Source organism: Oryza glaberrima, chromosome 12, assembly GCF_000147395.1.
Source record: "Oryza glaberrima chromosome 12, OglaRS2, whole genome shotgun sequence".
In the NCBI taxonomy this organism is placed as follows: Eukaryota; Viridiplantae; Streptophyta; class Magnoliopsida; order Poales; family Poaceae; genus Oryza; species Oryza glaberrima.
The window spans coordinates 23869287-23885767 of record NC_068337.1 but is presented as its reverse complement, the minus strand read 5'-3'; the positions used below and the strand labels follow the sequence as shown (position 1 = coordinate 23885767).

At 42.6% G+C, this 16481-nt stretch overlaps 3 protein-coding genes across 4 annotated transcripts; 2 read left to right on the top strand and 1 right to left on the bottom strand.

The window, feature by feature from the left end:
• The first annotated feature begins 1565 nt into the window (after positions 1-1565).
• LOC127757563 (uncharacterized) lies at positions 1566-6256 on the top strand. Its single transcript, XM_052283102.1, has 4 exons — positions 1566-2199; positions 3719-3865; positions 3981-4676; positions 4810-6256. The coding sequence occupies exons 1-4, from the start codon at positions 1849-1851 to the stop codon at positions 5875-5877; spliced, it is 2262 nt and encodes a 753-aa protein (XP_052139062.1). The 5' UTR covers positions 1566-1848; the 3' UTR covers positions 5878-6256.
• Positions 6257-9516: 3260 nt separating this feature from the next.
• Positions 9517-14024, top strand: LOC127757040 (methyl-CpG-binding domain-containing protein 11-like). 2 transcript variants are annotated; one of them, XM_052282455.1, is made up of 3 exons: positions 9517-9756; positions 12751-12880; positions 12997-14024. In XM_052282455.1, exons 1-3 carry the CDS (start codon positions 9628-9630, stop codon positions 13638-13640), a joined length of 903 nt encoding a protein of 300 aa, XP_052138415.1. In that variant the 5' UTR covers positions 9517-9627; the 3' UTR covers positions 13641-14024. The 2 variants fall into 2 exon arrangements, with proteins under 2 accessions (XP_052138415.1, XP_052138414.1); XM_052282454.1 differs by having other exon boundaries at positions 12739-12880.
• Positions 14025-14120: 96 nt separating this feature from the next.
• Positions 14121-15216, bottom strand: LOC127757041 (E3 ubiquitin-protein ligase Os03g0188200-like). The gene has a single exon (XM_052282456.1). The coding sequence runs from the start codon at positions 14971-14973 to the stop codon at positions 14539-14541; it is 435 nt and encodes a 144-aa protein (XP_052138416.1). The 5' UTR covers positions 14974-15216; the 3' UTR covers positions 14121-14538.
• Between the last annotated feature and the right edge of the window lie 1265 nt (positions 15217-16481).

The following is a 16481-nucleotide window of genomic DNA, read 5'->3' as shown; positions in this document are numbered from 1 at the left end:
TATAGCTGCCTCTGCTATTTTTTTTCGAACGCGCAAAAGGATTACATGTTAGTAATATATTAGAAGAGTAAATGTTTTTGTTACACAACGCAATTAAGACAGGCTTTACCAGGAGGGAGAAAACCTCTCTAACAACCAAATGCGAAAAGAAAAGCAGAGAAAAGATTACTGTGAAAAAAAAAACTACTCCAACAAACAAGAACCTCTGCCACTGATTTTAAGTAGTTTTACCGGCCAGTCAAGTGGACGCATCCAGTCTATATGATAGGAATCTATATCATGCATGAACAACAGATTTGATGAAACTATTTGTTTGGTGGGTGCAAGTCTCACGAATGTATATAAGAGTCGCCTTTAAGAATCTTTAATTATCTTTTTTATCGTAATAAAATTTGTTGAAAGTATAGCCATAATAAGTACCATTAAATATTTCTTGGCATTATTTTATATTTTTGAGTTAAATTCCAAGTATAAAACCATGTACTTATCAACAAAATGAGCATTGAATATTGCTACTCTGCTTTGCGTTGCTACATTCCAGAGCAGTTCTGCTGGAATATGTGTCCTTTTTTTTTACAAACTACACATGTGCCGTATAACTGCTTCCTGAAACCGACTATTTTTAATATGAAAAGAGGAGGGAGAAAGTGAATTATTTGTTTCATTTAATTTGCTGTTATACCATATTAGTGTATGATCATGTGTAACACAAATTGGTGGTTACAACGAATACACCAGCCGAAAGGAAATTACTATATTGATGGACCATTTTCAGAGATGAAGTTATAGAAAACAAAAAAAAAATCCACATTATCTTACCTTGAGCGTGTGTAACGTTTCAGATAAGTATTTTAATCTCGCCTCATTAAGTATTTCCTTTCTTTGCATTTTACCGCCTTGCTATTTTTAAACTCAATAAAAAAAAATACAAATCCATAAAAAGCACCCATTATACATACACAACACCAAACAGATTAAAATTATCTCGGTTTCTATTACTATGTTTTTCAAATTACTAAACAGTACATTCGGTGCGAAAACTTTATATATATAAGTTGCTTTAAAATATTATATATATATATATATATATTTATTAAGTTTGTAATAATTAAAATTTAATTAATCGTGTACTAATAAATTTTCTTGTTTTACGTGTGCCAACTTAATCTTCAATTTCATCGGTTTTAAACACCACCTAAAATGGTAATCCTGGTTGAGTCTACTAAAAGATAGGATCAAGATTAGTGAAAACGGCGCGATTAACAGACTCTAACTAACATACTAATCAACCGGATTAATCAGGATTATCCAAAAAGCAGTTAATAAAGAATTAATTAATTGGTAATATTCAAAACAAAAAATAAGTTGGTGAAGTGAAATAAAACGACAGCAAGGCAAAACCGGCCTGTGGGGCCCACTTGTCCGATACCTCTGACCCCCAGAATAAAAACAAAAAAAAACATATACAATTAATAACAAAATAAACAAAAATATAATAATAAAATAATTAAAATAGAAAAATAAAAAGAAACCTCCCCTATTAATTTGGTCGTCTTCCTCCTCCTCACATCACATGCATCTCTCCTCTCCTCTCCTCTCCTCTCCTCGTATATTCCTCCACCTCCTCCTCCCGTCCCAATCTCCAATCTCCAACCCTCGCAATCCCAAATCCCAACCCGACCCCGACACAGATCCTCTCCGCTAATCCCAATTCCGCCGCCAAAATCCACTCTTGCGCTGTCCCCCCCTCGCCAATTCGATCTTGATTTTGATTTGAGAAAATCGCGTGTTCTTTTGGAGGGAAGAGAAGATTTGGGAGTTCTTTTGAGGGGGGGGGGGGGGGGGTTGATGGTGGCGAGGATGTGGCCGTGGCCGCCTCCGGCGAGGAAGTTCCGTGTCAGGCTGGTGGTGCGGCGGGCGGAGGGGCTCACGGCGACGGCGACGGCGACGGCGAGCTCGTCGCCGGTGGCGGAGGCGAAGGTGGCGGTTGAGGTGAGGTGGAAGGGGCCCAAGGCGTCGCCGCTGGGGTCGCTGCGGCGGGTGATGCACAGCAACCGGACGCGGCTGGAGTCGGCGGCGGAGGCGGCGGTGGCGTGGGAGGAGGAGTTCGAGAGGGTGGAGACGTTCACGGCGACGTCGCACCGCAAGTCCGGCGCCGCCTTCCACCCGTGGGACCTCGCCTTCTCCGTCTTCGTCAATGTGAGCCACCGTCTCTTCTTCTCACTCTTCTCCTCTTTCTTGGTTTTGCCTCCTTGACGCGTTTCAATTTTTTAGGTAGAATAAAATTTGTTCTTGTTTTATTGTTTGATTGGTTGTGTGAAATAAAAATAATGAAATTTTGCCTTGAATGGGATTTTCATCTAGAATGGACTTTTTTTTTGTGTGTTTCATTGTTTGGTTGGTTGGTTGGTTGTGTGAAATAAAAAGAGTGAAATTTTGCCTAGAATGGGATTTTCATCTAGAATGGAGGGTTTTTTTTTTTTTTTGGTTTCATTGTTTGTTTGGTTGGTTGGTTGTGTGAAATAAAGAGGACGAAATTTTGCCTTCAATGAGTGCTTTTGGTTTGATTGGATGGAACAATTGCTGTTTGTCATGTTAGTTTTCGTCCAATGATCAATTTAATCTGTTTTGCTTTGGTTGTTTGAATGATTCTTGCTGATAATTTTTTATCTTATCATTCATGTCACATTGACAGCGAAAGTTTTGACTTTTCTTTTGAAAAAGTCAAGTCTCATTGGTTTATTGGTAATTCCCTTCAATTCGCTTGGATCTAACAGAACCATAAATAATATTAAATTGGTTTTATTTTTTACCAGTCCTCACTGTAAAAAAGATGATGATTTAAGGAGCTTTAAAGAAACAGTGTTGCATGCTACTGGTTTATATTGGTGGTTGGTTTTGGCTTTGTACCTTTCTTTGGCGATGATATGATGGTTGATTGGTTGGGTTCTTACAATTTTTTTTTGTTGGCGATGATTAAGTTATCAGCAAATTGTTGTGGCCAGAGTGTGGATTTATTGGACGTGCCTTGATCATTATACTTTTACATGACAACCTCAAACAATTAAACATTTCAAGCTAGATCGTTTCTGTTTTAAGAAAATGAGTTATTTGGATGTATGGTAAGTACCTCTCGGATCAACAAACAATTATGCTGCTTATTTAATAGCTTGGCTAGCATAAATTAGGTTCAATGTATCAGAAAGCATATAATTGTTTTATCCGTTTAGAAGTTTTGACGGCAAATCAGGAAATGCCAAAAAACATCTACTTATTGTTCTGGAAACAAAAGGTGAAATTAGCCAATCATGAATTGTGAAGGATTATTGTCTTTTCCTGTGCCAATTTTTATTATGATGCAATTACCGTTTTGTCGTGTTCGATTCGACTGATAGGCGAGATTCTCATTTTGTCGCGTTGTTTGCTTTGGATATATCGTCATTCGTGTTTCAATATTATTTGATCTCTGCTGACAAGAGAAAGAAACAAAGCTAAGTTGGGAATTATTACAGCTAACGTTATTTGAGCAAGAATCAAAGCTAAAGTTATGGGTTATTACAGCTAACGTTATTTGAACAAAGCTAAAGCTGGGGGTTATTTCAGCTTTTACATGCTGTTAACCAAACAGTTATCTATATAAACAAGCGGAACAATACTTCTTTTGGCATTCTCCCTTGAGTTTAGTCTAACTTCCTTGGTTTTGCTTTTGTCCTTACAGGATTCAAATAAAGGGCCAAAGGGTGAATTGATTCTGGGTACCGCTTCACTGAACCTAGCAGAGTACACATCTGCTTCTGAAGAAGTCGAGATAATCCTCCCATTGTCGGTGCCAAACGGTTCATCCGAGTCTTCCCCATCACTTCATGTATGTCAGTTATACGATGCTATAAACCAGTTACATTGGAATGCCAATACTATTTTTTGTTTCTGATTCTCCTCAAATGGTCATCCATTTCCTGACTTTAATATCCTTTTTTCAGCTCACTTTGAGCCTGGTGGAATTAGGACCTCCTCACCAATCACCTGATGCTTCACAGCGTTCTGCTGTTACCGCTCCATTGTCACCTTCCAGTGGTGACTCTGTTCCTTCCAGCAAAGATGAGGTTTCTTCTGTCATTAAAGCGGGGCTGAGAAATCTAAAAATTCTCACAGATCTAGTGTCGACACGGAGGTCCAAAAAGACTAACCGAGATGATGATGGCAGTGAGGATAAGTGCTATGTTCACAGTGATGGTGCTGAATACCCTTCTGATACTGACTCCCTCGACGAAGATCTAGATGATAGAGAGCGGGATGATGGCTTAGGGGGTTCAACTGTCAGGAAATCCTTCAGCTATGGTTCCTTGCAGTCTGTGAATTATGCCGGTGGCCTACTTTATGCACATGCAAGGATTGATGGAGAGCATGAGGACTGGATATACTACAGTCACCGGAAATCTGAAGCGGGTTATTCTGTAGAGCAAGAGGCCTCATCCACTGCTGAAGAACCTGTGGTTTCAGTATCGCGGAGGAGTCTGCTTCCCTGGAAGAAGAAGAGGAAATTGAATTTACGGTTATTGAAGGTACTGAAGAATAAAGGGGAACCTTTACTGAAGAAGGGGAATGACGAAGAGGGAGGTGATGACATTGACTACGATCGGCGATTATTGACCACTTCTGACGGAAATGCTTTAGAGGTACTTATTTCCTCGATATCTTGTGAAAGAGTCTTTAGTTTCATTTTTTTGTTCATCATATGACATCAATATTGGACCTGTATTATCGTTGGACCATTCATTATTTATAGCATATCATCTTCTCACTCTGCAGGGATCAGATAGCTCCATCAATAGTATGGTGTCAATATTTGGTGATGATAATTTTGTAGTCGGGAATTGGGAGTCAAAGGAAGTACTTAGTCGTGATGGCCACCTGAGGTTGTCTACCCAGGTGTTCTTTGCATCAATTGACCAGAGAAGCGAACGAGCTGCAGGGGAGAGTGCCTGTACAGCACTTGTAGCTGTCATTGCAGATTGGTTTGAAGCAAACCAGGATCTGATGCCAATCCGCTCGCAGTTTGATAGCCTTATCCGAGAAGGGTCTCTGGAATGGAGGAAACTCTGTGAGAACGAGACATACAGAGAGCGATTTCCTGACAAGCACTTTGATCTTGAAACTGTCCTTCATGCCAAGATCCGCCCACTCACAGTTTCCCCCAACAGGTCATTCATTGGGTTCTTCCAGCCTGAAAGTACTGAGGATGGAAGTGGATTCGATTTCCTTGATGGAGCAATGTCATTTGACAACATATGGGATGAGATTAGCCGAGCAGCAGAGTGCTCCACTGAAAAACCTACTCTATATATTGTCAGCTGGAATGACCATTTCTTCGTCCTCAAGGTTGAGGCTGGCGCATATTACATTATCGATACACTTGGTGAGAGGCTGTATGAAGGTTGCAGCCAAGCTTACATCTTGAAGTTTGACGACAACACTACAATTCACAAAGTACCTGCTGAAAAGAAAGAAGCCAACCCTGATTCCAGCAGGCGGTTGAAGGATTCGTCAGATAGCTCATCAACTGATCAGGACAGCGGAACTGACACTGAAGAGTGCGAGCTCGTGTCGAAGGGTAAAGAATCATGCAAAGAGTACATCAAGAGCTTCTTGGCTGCCATCCCGATCCGCGAGCTGCAGGCCGACATCAAGAAGGGTATCATAGCATCGACGCCACTGCACCACCGTCTCCAGATCGAGTTCCATTACACCGAATCATGCCCCGAGGAGATCCCGCTGCCTGCTCCATTACCTGCCATTGAAGCTCCCTTTGAGTTCTCCTGGCCTGAGCCGCCTCCTGCCATGGAGGTTACCCTAGGACCCGCAGTCGCCGCCATATAACTCACCATGGAAGTGCCTGCCCTAATGTTTAACATATAGAGAGCCTCTTTTTCAGGGCGAATTGTGAAGTGAACCAGATCAAAGATTTGGCTTCGTTTCTAGTTTGCACTGTTTTTTTGCTGTCTAATTATGATGAACTGACTAGTATAGGTGACCCCCCCCCCCCCCCCTTCGGTGTATGTTTTCTACTTTTCTTCACCTTCCCTTCCAGGTTTTAGAGCTTTCATTTTGTAAAGAAAGAAAGGGTGTTTGCTCCTAGTTATCTTCACCTGTGAAGTGGCTTGTGCTCAACTTGTAATCCTTGAACCATATCATTATGTTAATTAAGCCCTTGTTATCTTCTAATACATGTTCCTGCTGGTTTAATCTCACATGTTCATCACAAAGGTTCTGAAATTTTGGACTGAAGAAGCATCATGTGTGAACCAAGGAAAATTTAGTCCTATGAGATGTGAAATACACTGATTGAGCTAGACAATAACACTTTGGGTTTGTGTCCAATGAATTAATGTCTGTCATCTTTGTGATAAAACAAAATCATTAAGATAATGAGTAGTTTAATGTCTCCATCAGTGAAAAGATTTGTTTAGAACCCAACCTTTCATTGTCAACCCCTACCTTTCCGGCGCACGATCGGCACTGACCCGTATTGGGTCGACGCCGATCCACCACAAAACAAGAACGTGTTTTTTTTAAAAAAAAAATAAACACAAAAAATACATCAAAATGAACGAATTATTGTCAAGCAAATATTTCTCATGAATGCGACAGATGAACTGCCAGTGTAGATGAATAGCCGAAAGGGTTCGTACACTGTGTTCTTATGCCTGCTTTGGATGTGAATCCATTTGACAGGTCAATGTCAAACTATGTATTTGTGACCCGTGAAAAACATTAAAATAATTAAGATGCATTTTGGTTTGGCCTAATCTCCAATCAAGGGCCATTTGGCATGGTTTTAAACGCTCTGACATGGAATATAATCCTTCTTTATTTTCGCATTTAAAATTTTCTCTGAATTTTTAAGCTGTAGTATTGTATTGTGCAGAGTGTGAGCTGGCTAATGGCAACTTGGCAGCACTCTCTTCCCTGGTCAACTACTAACTGTGTGCATGCTCGTCAGATGGGCCATAGGTGATCTAATCAAGCAGCAAAGGATAATGTAACATGAAAAGCGAGTGATGCCAGCTTAGTTAATTTACTAATTGGATTCTTAAAGCAAAAGGTGAAGCATTTCTTAATGCAACTAGATCTCAACCTTTCCTGGTCTTTGACCACACCTGCATTATCTCTGAATGATACTCTTCACCACAATCACATCAGGTTAATTTCCATTCAGAAAGGAGGGAACACCTGCAAAAGAGAAGGAAAGTTCAGAGCTTTACCAACCAACATGGTATTGTTGTGTAATCCACACTGGATTTTGCCAAGCAAATTTGCAGTCAGTCTGTAGTACTTGCCACGGCAATTGCAGGGCTTAGAAAAAGTGCAGAGTGCCTTCTTTTTTTGGCTGATGAATGACTTTTCATTCTGAAAGCTGTTGCTAACCTTATTGGCTTAGGAAAAGTTCAGTGCATTCAGTTCAACACCTACTGTACCTTGGCACCTGCAAATGGATTCAGTTCAATGGAAGTAAGTATACATGTGACATGCTTCATTTTAAGTTCATTCTCTTGGAAAAAAGAAGAGCTACCACCAAGAATTCTAGGTCTGAAACTCTGAATAAACAAAAGAATTAGTCAGGATAATCATGGTCAGAGAATATATTCTGAAGATGAAGTTTCAGAAGAAAGTCAGGCACACAGTACACCTCCACAAGAGGGTAGTGGTTTTCTTGTCTGAACCTTATTAATTAAGCTATAACACTTGTATTGGTACACAGATATACCTAAACACAGTATGAGTACAGGGACTGAATGTGACGCAGCATCAGCCTTTGCATAACCATAGATTGAATTGTAGCTGGTAGGACAATACAATAGAGACATGAGGAACCCTAGCTTTCTTGTGACTACTTGTCCTGAAACAAGATAAAAAAAAAAGTCTGAATTCTGAACCCCCAACACTACTAAGTGTAAAGAAATGAAAGCAACCAACCACTGACCACCTTAGCTTTGCTTTCCCTTCACTTTCAGAGCCTTGCAGTTATCACCCCAAAAAAAAAAAGAATGTATGCCGTATCAAACAAACATATACTGCACTGATTAGATGTTTTTTTTTTGAGAGTGGAAAGCAAGGAAAACTCAAATTACAGCATCCAGATTACAGTCCTCTGATAACAGAGAAAATAAAAACTCCGGTGCTGACTCTATCCAGCTAGAAGAAGCACGCGTATTAAGGCTTTCCTTAGCCAAACGGTGCGCCATTTTATTTGCCGATCTCCTCGTCCATATGAGTTTGAAATCCTGGAATGACTGGATTCTCCTCTTCAGCTCCTGCACTGATTAGATGTTGTTAAAGCTGTTAATAATGACTGAGGATTACCAGAAATTAGTGTATTTCCTTCAAGCAGTGTCAGTGTGAGTAGAGTTAACTGAAATGAGCAATCATGTTCATGCTCAGTTAATTAGCTGAAATGGTGATGAGCATTCAGAATCAAGCTCTGGCTCATCAGGGTTATGAACTTATGATATGATCATCATCCATATGGTTTGGTTGGTGATCCATCTCTGCTCAGTTAGCTCCCCAATCAGGCTACTTTTCTTAATGCCATTTATTGTTCTTCCACTAAACAGTTCGCCCTAGTCACATCAACATTTTGTAGTAGGTCTGAGCATCCTCCTCTTCATATTGACATTGACATGAAATCAAATGGGCCTGACACTGCACCATTCTGGCCCAGATAATTCCCAAGCCCAACCCACAAGGCCCAACTAACACCAGACAAGTGGTCAACAGTCAAACAACTGAACGTTTATGTCAGAAAAATCTTTTTTATAATAGTATAATAATAATATATTTTTTTATTACGGCACGGGCCACGACGCGCGCGTGCGGGGTGGACACGTGGCCTCCGTCGGCCCACCGTTATCCGGGCCGAGGTCCGCCACGTGGCGTCCGAGAAGGGAAAAAAGCCTCGCGTACGCGGCAGTACGAGGCGCGGATCCCCGTGACAGGTGGGCCCGGCGGCCCATGGGCCCCACGTGTCACTCCCCCCGCGTCGCGTAGCGCGCCCTTTTTCCCGTATCCGCGGACTCCAACGGCTTCCTCTGCAATCCGGTTTGCCGCCCGCCTCTCAGTCCCGCCGTCTCCTCCCCTACACCCGGTCCATGGACCACACACCCACCCCCTGTCTAAGCTACCACTCACACTAGGGTGGGTCCATGGACCGCGTCCACAGAGCCTCTCCTCCGTCCAACGCCGTCAACCTCCCCCACGACGGCCGTCCACGTCTGTCCCGAACCGCCATGAGCACCCACTCACCCAGCCACCCACCCGTAATCCCACTGTCACGTGGGGCCCCCTCCCCCGAGGAAGGCGGTGGGACCGGTCTGTCATTGGGGGAGGGCCGGGGTGGGGAGCTGTCACTTGGGGGTATTATCCGCGCGTGTCCCCTCACGGCCTCCCAAATGGAGCCGTTATTTATAAAAAAAAAAGAGAAAAAAAAATCCGAAGCGGATATAAAAATCCCCAAATCCCCACACGTCTATCGTTTCGTTTCCTCTCTCTCCTCGTCTCGTCTCTTCTCTCTCCATTTTTCTCGAAGCGAGAGTGCGTTGCGTTGCGAGCGGGAAGCGAAAACTCGAAACCATGGCCACGGCCGGCGACGAGCAGCAGCAGCAGGCGGCGGCGGCGCAGACGGCGGCGGAGGTGACGGAGGCGGCGGCGAAGGAGGTGGTGTCCGTGGAGATGCCGGCGCCGGAGGGGTGGACGAAGAAGGTTCGAGACGAGATAATAGCTAAGCTTTGGTTTCAACTGCTGCTTTAATTCGGTTGCTGTTTTGCTTTTGTTATGCTTCGCTTCGATTTTGCGTCGAATTGGGGCGGAATTCGAGCGGCTGGGGGGTGTTGGTGGGAGGAATTGAGGGAGTTGGAGGTCGAATTCGAGGTGGATCTAGGGTTTTGAATTTAGGGGTTTGGTGCTTACGTCGTTCCATATTTTTTTTTCAGTTCTAGGGTTTGTGCGATTGGGTTCACGTGCTCAGCTACGGAAGATTAAGCTAGGGTTTGTATATCTGTTAGTCACGTGAGTTCGCTGAGCTCGATTGGAGCTGTATCTACACGTCGCGAGCTGGGCGAGCAGTGTTGGAGCTTGTCTGCTATAGTTGGATTACGTCTCACCCACTTCCGTGAGTAGGTTACTTGGTTTGGTGGAGCGTACGCTGTTCGGGTGATTAGTGTTAGAATTGAGAGTTTCCGAGCTCGATTAAGCTCTAGTAGGCTGATTCCCAAATTTCGGCTCGTACTGCCGCTCTGCATTACGAGGTGGTTGTATCGTTGGTCGGAATATTCCATGGCGTTGGTTGAGTACTGGTGTGCAGGTCTGCCCCTGTTGGGAAGTGCTTTGCCATTTAGTTTGTTGTTAGGGGATAAGCATATGGGGTACTTCATTAGCGAACTCTTTAACTGTGTAGTATTTGTAGTGAAGCCGAAATGGGAAATGTTCTGCTGCTGTGAGCTGCTGCAATTGCATTTAGTGGGATTAGGGAGTGCACCGAGATCGTTATTCATATTTGTACTTTATTTTGGAATCTGGCAATATCTTAGGTTTAGTTTTAGTATTACTATTAGAGCTTAGCACTGTTAAGGAGGCACTGCTTGAGCAGAGTGATCTGAAAAATGCAAAGCGTGATGTAACAGAGCAGGGCACTGGTGTGTCACATGTTGGCAGTCATTTGTTTCCCTGAGAATATGTTATGTTTGTCTAAAATAAGGTGTCGGTTTGGAATGCTTCTGCTCACTCATCCACTTAGATATTCTCTTTAGCCCTTTTCTATTCCTCTAGGGTCGCATCAGAAAATCCCAGCGACAATGACCTTCTTGAGTTCAGGAACTTGTTAACTTCTTACTTGATACTTTGTGTGCTTATGGTGACTCGACTCCCTGGATTTTCTACTGGATAAAAGAAGCATGCATAATGTATCAACTAGACTATTCAGTTTAGTTTGGCTGTTTCCCTACCATCTGTTTCTATTTTCCCTGGATAATAACTGTGCTGGGTGATCGAGGTTGCTTGTGACTTGAATTCAGCCAGTAACACCTAAATTTGTCAGGTAGGCCCATTACCTACTTGTTTTGTTAGTTAGTTGGAACTCGACCTATTTTTTTGTGGTATAGTTGGCATTATCTATTATTGCTTACATGGATGGATATTGGAGTTTATTTTTAAAGCAATATAGGTGGGATTCTGGTTGGTGCTTTTGTCATTTACTCATCTATTGCTAAATTTTTGTTTGAAAGGGGAATAAAATGGTTTGCTAAATTTGTGGACATTTGGCATGCTTGCCAAATTAGTGGTTACCTTGTCATTGGTGCTTGTGGTGTTTCTGTTTTTCCACTTCACCAGAAGTTCTGTTTTACAAACTGTTTACATTTATGTGATTTTACTAGAAATTGGTGAAATGCCCCTTGAAAGTGCCATTTTTGAAGTTGGTACAACCGCACAAGCTTAGCAGCGCTTTTGTGCTACAAAAGCATTGGTTTTCTTTTATTACATAACTGCAAATGCAGAACATGCTGCCTTCGACATGTCTGTTGCCTTTTGTTATGTTTCACAAATGGAGATAAATCTCTTTTTCCTCATGGCAGAGTTCTTAGTCTCACTCTGTTCTTTTTCTTCATAACTGTGTTTGAAGCCAGTGTCACTTCCCAATACTGAATCTGGGCTTTTTTTTGTTAACTTTGTGTTTTACTGCCTAAAAGGAGCCCTTTTGTGCATACTGTGCATAAAGTAGGGTATTACTGATAAGCAATACCATTAATAGCAGTAACTTGTTGTCCCTAATATTCTGCAGTCATATTCATGTTAAAGTCAACCTGGTTAGTACTTATTGATTCTGTAATGTACTATATCTCTTTAATATACTTTGCTGGAGACAATTAATTGAAGTAACTTGAGAAGTTGAAGCAATATTGCCTATGAAACCAAGTCGAAACACCAAATACCAGTATTAGATTTAGTTTTGTGCAATTCAATCATTCATGGTGAAAGTATTAGTCCATATGATTAATTCTGGAGATGTAAACCATATGGATTGCAGAATGGTTTACCTTTCTGAAACTGTTTATTCAATTAAATTAATTCTTGAATTTGGTCACTTTGGCAGCAGTGTTTGCCAGCTGGCAGTTGTTTTTATTATATATAGTTGGATTTGTATTTTTTTTAGGATCATTTTAAAACAATTTTCTTGAGATTGTCACATTTTACCATTTTATTGTTAGTCTATAATTTCTGTTTAGGCAATAGCCACTAGTTATCCACAGCTTTCACTAGTTTGGTAGAAGATGTCTTAATACAAGCAAGTATCAGTAATTATGGGTGAAGTCGGATTTGGTATTTTGCTGTTGTGCACAAACAAGTCTACGGGATTGTTCTTTATTGGTAGTTGTCTAAGGGCAATGCTAATTCTTTTTGTGGCATTCTTTGTTAACCATGTAACTTCAAAAGTAGTATCAAGCATGCAAGCTTGCTTTGTCTGACAATATTAGGGGGACTTGAATAGGATGCCTGCCTCGTAGAAGGTTGTCGATTCACTATTAAGCATTGGATAGCACTAGGATCTGCTTTGTTCAGCAATCTGTTGCTGGGGACATGTTGATGTGTTTATTTTGTTTAATGTTACAAAGAAATGTTTGTAGGCATATGTATTACATTCATCATTTGATAGCATCAATTAACATCCTTGATTTCTTTCTATTGTAGTTTACTCCCCAGAGAGGGGGGAGATTTGAGATTGTTTTTGTTTCACCAACTGGAGAAGAGATTAAGAACAAGAGACAGCTGAGCCAGTATCTGAAGGCACACCCTGGAGGCCCTGCATCCTCAGAGTTTGATTGGGGAACTGGTACCCACTAGATAAATTTCCTTCTTTAGTGCTGCCTTGAAATTTCACTAGGTTTAGTAGAAATGACGATGACTGCAGCAGTCTCTCTGCTTTATCTAAGAAACACTTGGACACAGGTGATACTCCAAGGCGCTCTGCTCGCATTAGCGAGAAAGTTAAGGCTTTCGATAGCCCAGAAGGGGAGAAGATCCCGAAACGTTCTAGGAACTCATCTGGCAGAAAGGGCAAGCAGGAGAAAAAGGAGGCCACCGAAAATGAAGAAGCGAAAGACGCTGAAGCTGACAAGGAGGCCCCTAGCGAAGATGCTCCAAAGGAGACTGATGTAGAGACAAAGCCTGCTGAAGAGGCGAAGGAGGCCCCTAGCGAAGATGCTCCAAAAGACACCGATGTGGAGATGAAAACTGCTGAAGATGCCAGCAAGACCGCAGACGCTGACACTCCTGCTCCAGCACCAGCCGGAACCGAGAAGGAAGATGCAAAACCGGCTGAATCTGAGGCTGCTCCTCCAGCACCATCGGAAGGAGGAGAGAAGAAAGAGGATGCAAAGCCAGCTGAACCTGAAGCAGCAGCTGCTCCACCAAGCAACCCAACTGAGCCTTCCGCACCCAAAGCTGCTGCTGCTGCTCCAGTAGAGAACTCCGCGGACAAAGGCCCTCACCAGGACAGCCAGCCGCCTTCCGCCGCCGCCCCCGCCAAGGAGTCATCCCCTGTCAACAACGGGCAGCTGCCGGCTGGTGCCTCTGCCGTGAAGTGCACCTGAAGATGAAGATGAAACCCCCCAACGAATCATCATCCTCCTCCCCTTGTCCGTGATGTACGCCCTTTAGGAATCATTCGCATTTGCATTGTGTAATCAAATCGACCAAGGAACTGACGTTGCTGGGTGACAGCCGGTTATTAGGCTCTGCATCAGTTTAGCTTGCTTGTATGTATGGTATGATTGTGGTGTGGCACAGCAACATACATACATACGTGTACCCTACCCATCATGCTCATAATATCTCTTATCATGCCTAACTTGCTGTAAGCACATTAATCTTAGGACATATATACCGTCGTCTGTCCGTCCGTCTGTCTGTGTTTGTACCTGTGCTGTATTATGTGTAATGACTTGATTAGCTATCTATGAATAAGGTTGGATGTGGATGTGCATCCTCTTATCCATCCATTTAAGATTATCCATCAACCCATCAGGCAGGGTGGTTTGGATATATTCCCCGGTAATGCCTGTGTAATACTAGTAGTGATGTAATCTAAGTTGTGTCTTGTGTTTGAACATTGTAGATCGATGGTTTGAACGAAATGGAATTTGGGGGAGATTGAATTTCAAATTCGTCTTCGAGCCCTTTTCACAGTGTATATGCTCTGCTCGGTTTACATGATTACATAGTACTCCCTCAATTCCATAATATAAGGCACAACCACTTTTTTTATTAGATGTTTTATAATATAAGGTATACATACATGTATATAATTAACTATGGCATCTTCTTCATTATTATTACTTGTTAAATCCTTCACTCTCACATCCTCTAATTTTATTGGATGCATGCATTATATTTATTAAGATGATTCAAACTACAAGATAATATTAATTATTTCTTGCTCTTTGGGTTAAGAGGGTTGTGCCTTATATTTTGGAATGGAGGGAGTAGTAGTCATGATTGTGTGGGCTGGTCGGCGAGCGAGGTGCGGCAGACGGGGCACGTCGGGTTGAGGCGCAGCCACGGGTCGACGCAGTGGCGGTGGAAGGAGTGCGCGCACCAGGGGAGCACCCGGAGCTCGTCGCCGCCGCCGTACTCGCCGAGGCACACCGCGCAGCTGCTCTCCGCCGCCGCCGCCGTGCCATACACCACCTTGGGCAGCGCCTTGATCGCCGCCTCGTCGAGCCCACCGGCCGCCGCCTCCACCACCACCACGACGCCGCCGCCACCCGCCGCCGCCCCGCCGCCGGCGGTCTCCCGTCGCCGCCGCGTGCTCGCCACCGCCGCCGCCGCGGGCACGCCGCTGCGCGCGCACATGTGGAGCATGACGGCCATGGCGACGATGGCACCGACGCTGACGACCATGAAGACGATGGTCATCACCTCCATCTCACCGGCGACGAGCGAGCGAGCTGATCAACTAACCAACCAAGATTCCGGCGATGGATAATTGGAAGAATTAGTAATCGACGATGCGTGCAAGACAGCTCGAGGGTGAGGGTGAGTGGCTGTGGTTGCATTGGGCCATGAAAGTTAGCTGCTCCAGCTACTAGGCAAGTGGAAGAAGAGGAGAGGGAGACTGATGACTAATGGCGAGACACCGACTGTTTTCTGGTCCCTGCGTCTCATGCTACTACTACGTCCTTGATTGATTGGACATTTGTTTGGTTTTCTGTGTGTAGTTTTGTGGTAGTTTTGGGTTGGAACAGAATTCGAGTCCTCGTTCATTGACTGTATTCCTAGGTGTTATGTACTCTCCTTATTCCAAAATATGTATTTTTGTGGTAGTTTTGGGTTTGAACAGAATTGGAGTCCTCATTCTTTGACTGGATTCCTTTGTTCTGTATCCCAAAATATGTATTTTTTTTATAGTTTTGGGTTCGAACAGTCCCAAAATATATATTTTTGTGGTAGTTTTGGGTTTGAACAGAATTAGAGTGCTCGTTCTTTGACTGGTTTCCTTTGTTCTTTTCTCTCCCCGTCTCAAAATATGAAAGGTTTTCATTGAATGTTACACATCCTAATACCCCGTTTAGATTTATAGTATTATGATGTGTCACATTCAACTAACCCGCCACAGGGTAAACCACCGTCTCTCATGCTTCCCCGATGAGTTCTACCAAACCCGCCACAGGGTAAACCACCGTCTCTCAGGCTTTCCCGATGAGTTCTACCATAAACACTACATCTTATATTTTGAGATAGAGGAAGTATTACCTCCGTCCTATTTTAAATGCAGTTGTGAGTTTCCACGTTCAACATTTTTTTCTATTTTTTTTAGAGAAGGGTATTTATGAAACCTTATTTTTTAGAGTATGGTATTTATGAAACTTTTTAAACTAGGAACTTAGCCTATCAAATAAGGAACTTAGCCCTCAAATAACCCAATCTGAAATTTGTTTCTATGGAGATTTGAACTCAGGACCTTAGGGTGCTATTCAGGTCACTACAACCACTAGGTTGCTTGCCCTTTCACCCACATCCAATGTTTAACTGTCCGTCTTATTTAATTTTTTTATGATTAGTATTTTTATTGTTATCAGATGATACAACATGAACAATACTTTATGCGTGACTTATTTTTTTAAAAAAATTTTAAATAAGACGGACGATCAAATGTTTGATACGGAAAACCAACAATTGCACTTTACTTATTATCCATGCCATGTCTCAACCAACTCATCTTTTTCTTATGCTTATGCTTATCAGCCAAAATTTAAATTTTCAACCTTAAATTTGGAGCTGATTTTGAAGTATTTTCATTGAAGTTTATTTTTCAACCTTTGCTTTTAGATCGCTAAGAACATGCATATAAAAGTTTTATTCACAAATTACTTTTCGTTTATAAATATACCGTTTCTCGCAACTTCTCCTCGGGACATTTAACTTCTTGCCAC

What these genes read in the sequence shown, in the direction of transcription:
- LOC127757563 (XM_052283102.1), top strand. Translation starts at nt 1,849, where the DNA reads ATGGTGGCGAGGATGTGGCCGTGGCCGCCTCCGGCGAGGAAGTTCCGT. An exon ending in CCTTCTCCGTCTTCGTCAAT is followed by an intron (nt 2,200 to 3,718) that starts GTGAGCCACCGT and finishes TTGTCCTTACAG; the next exon opens with GATTCAAATAAAGGGCCAAA. An exon ending in CTGACGGAAATGCTTTAGAG is followed by an intron (nt 4,677 to 4,809) that starts GTACTTATTTCC and finishes CTCACTCTGCAG; the next exon opens with GGATCAGATAGCTCCATCAA.
- LOC127757040 (XM_052282454.1), top strand. Translation starts at nt 9,628, where the DNA reads ATGGCCACGGCCGGCGACGAGCAGCAGCAGCAGGCGGCGGCGGCGCAG. An exon ending in CGGAGGGGTGGACGAAGAAG is followed by an intron (nt 9,757 to 12,738) that starts GTTCGAGACGAG and finishes TTTCTATTGTAG; the next exon opens with TTTACTCCCCAGAGAGGGGG. An exon ending in AGAGTTTGATTGGGGAACTG is followed by an intron (nt 12,881 to 12,996) that starts GTACCCACTAGA and finishes ACTTGGACACAG; the next exon opens with GTGATACTCCAAGGCGCTCT.
- LOC127757041 (XM_052282456.1), bottom strand. Translation starts at nt 14,973, where the DNA reads ATGGAGGTGATGACCATCGTCTTCATGGTCGTCAGCGTCGGTGCCATC.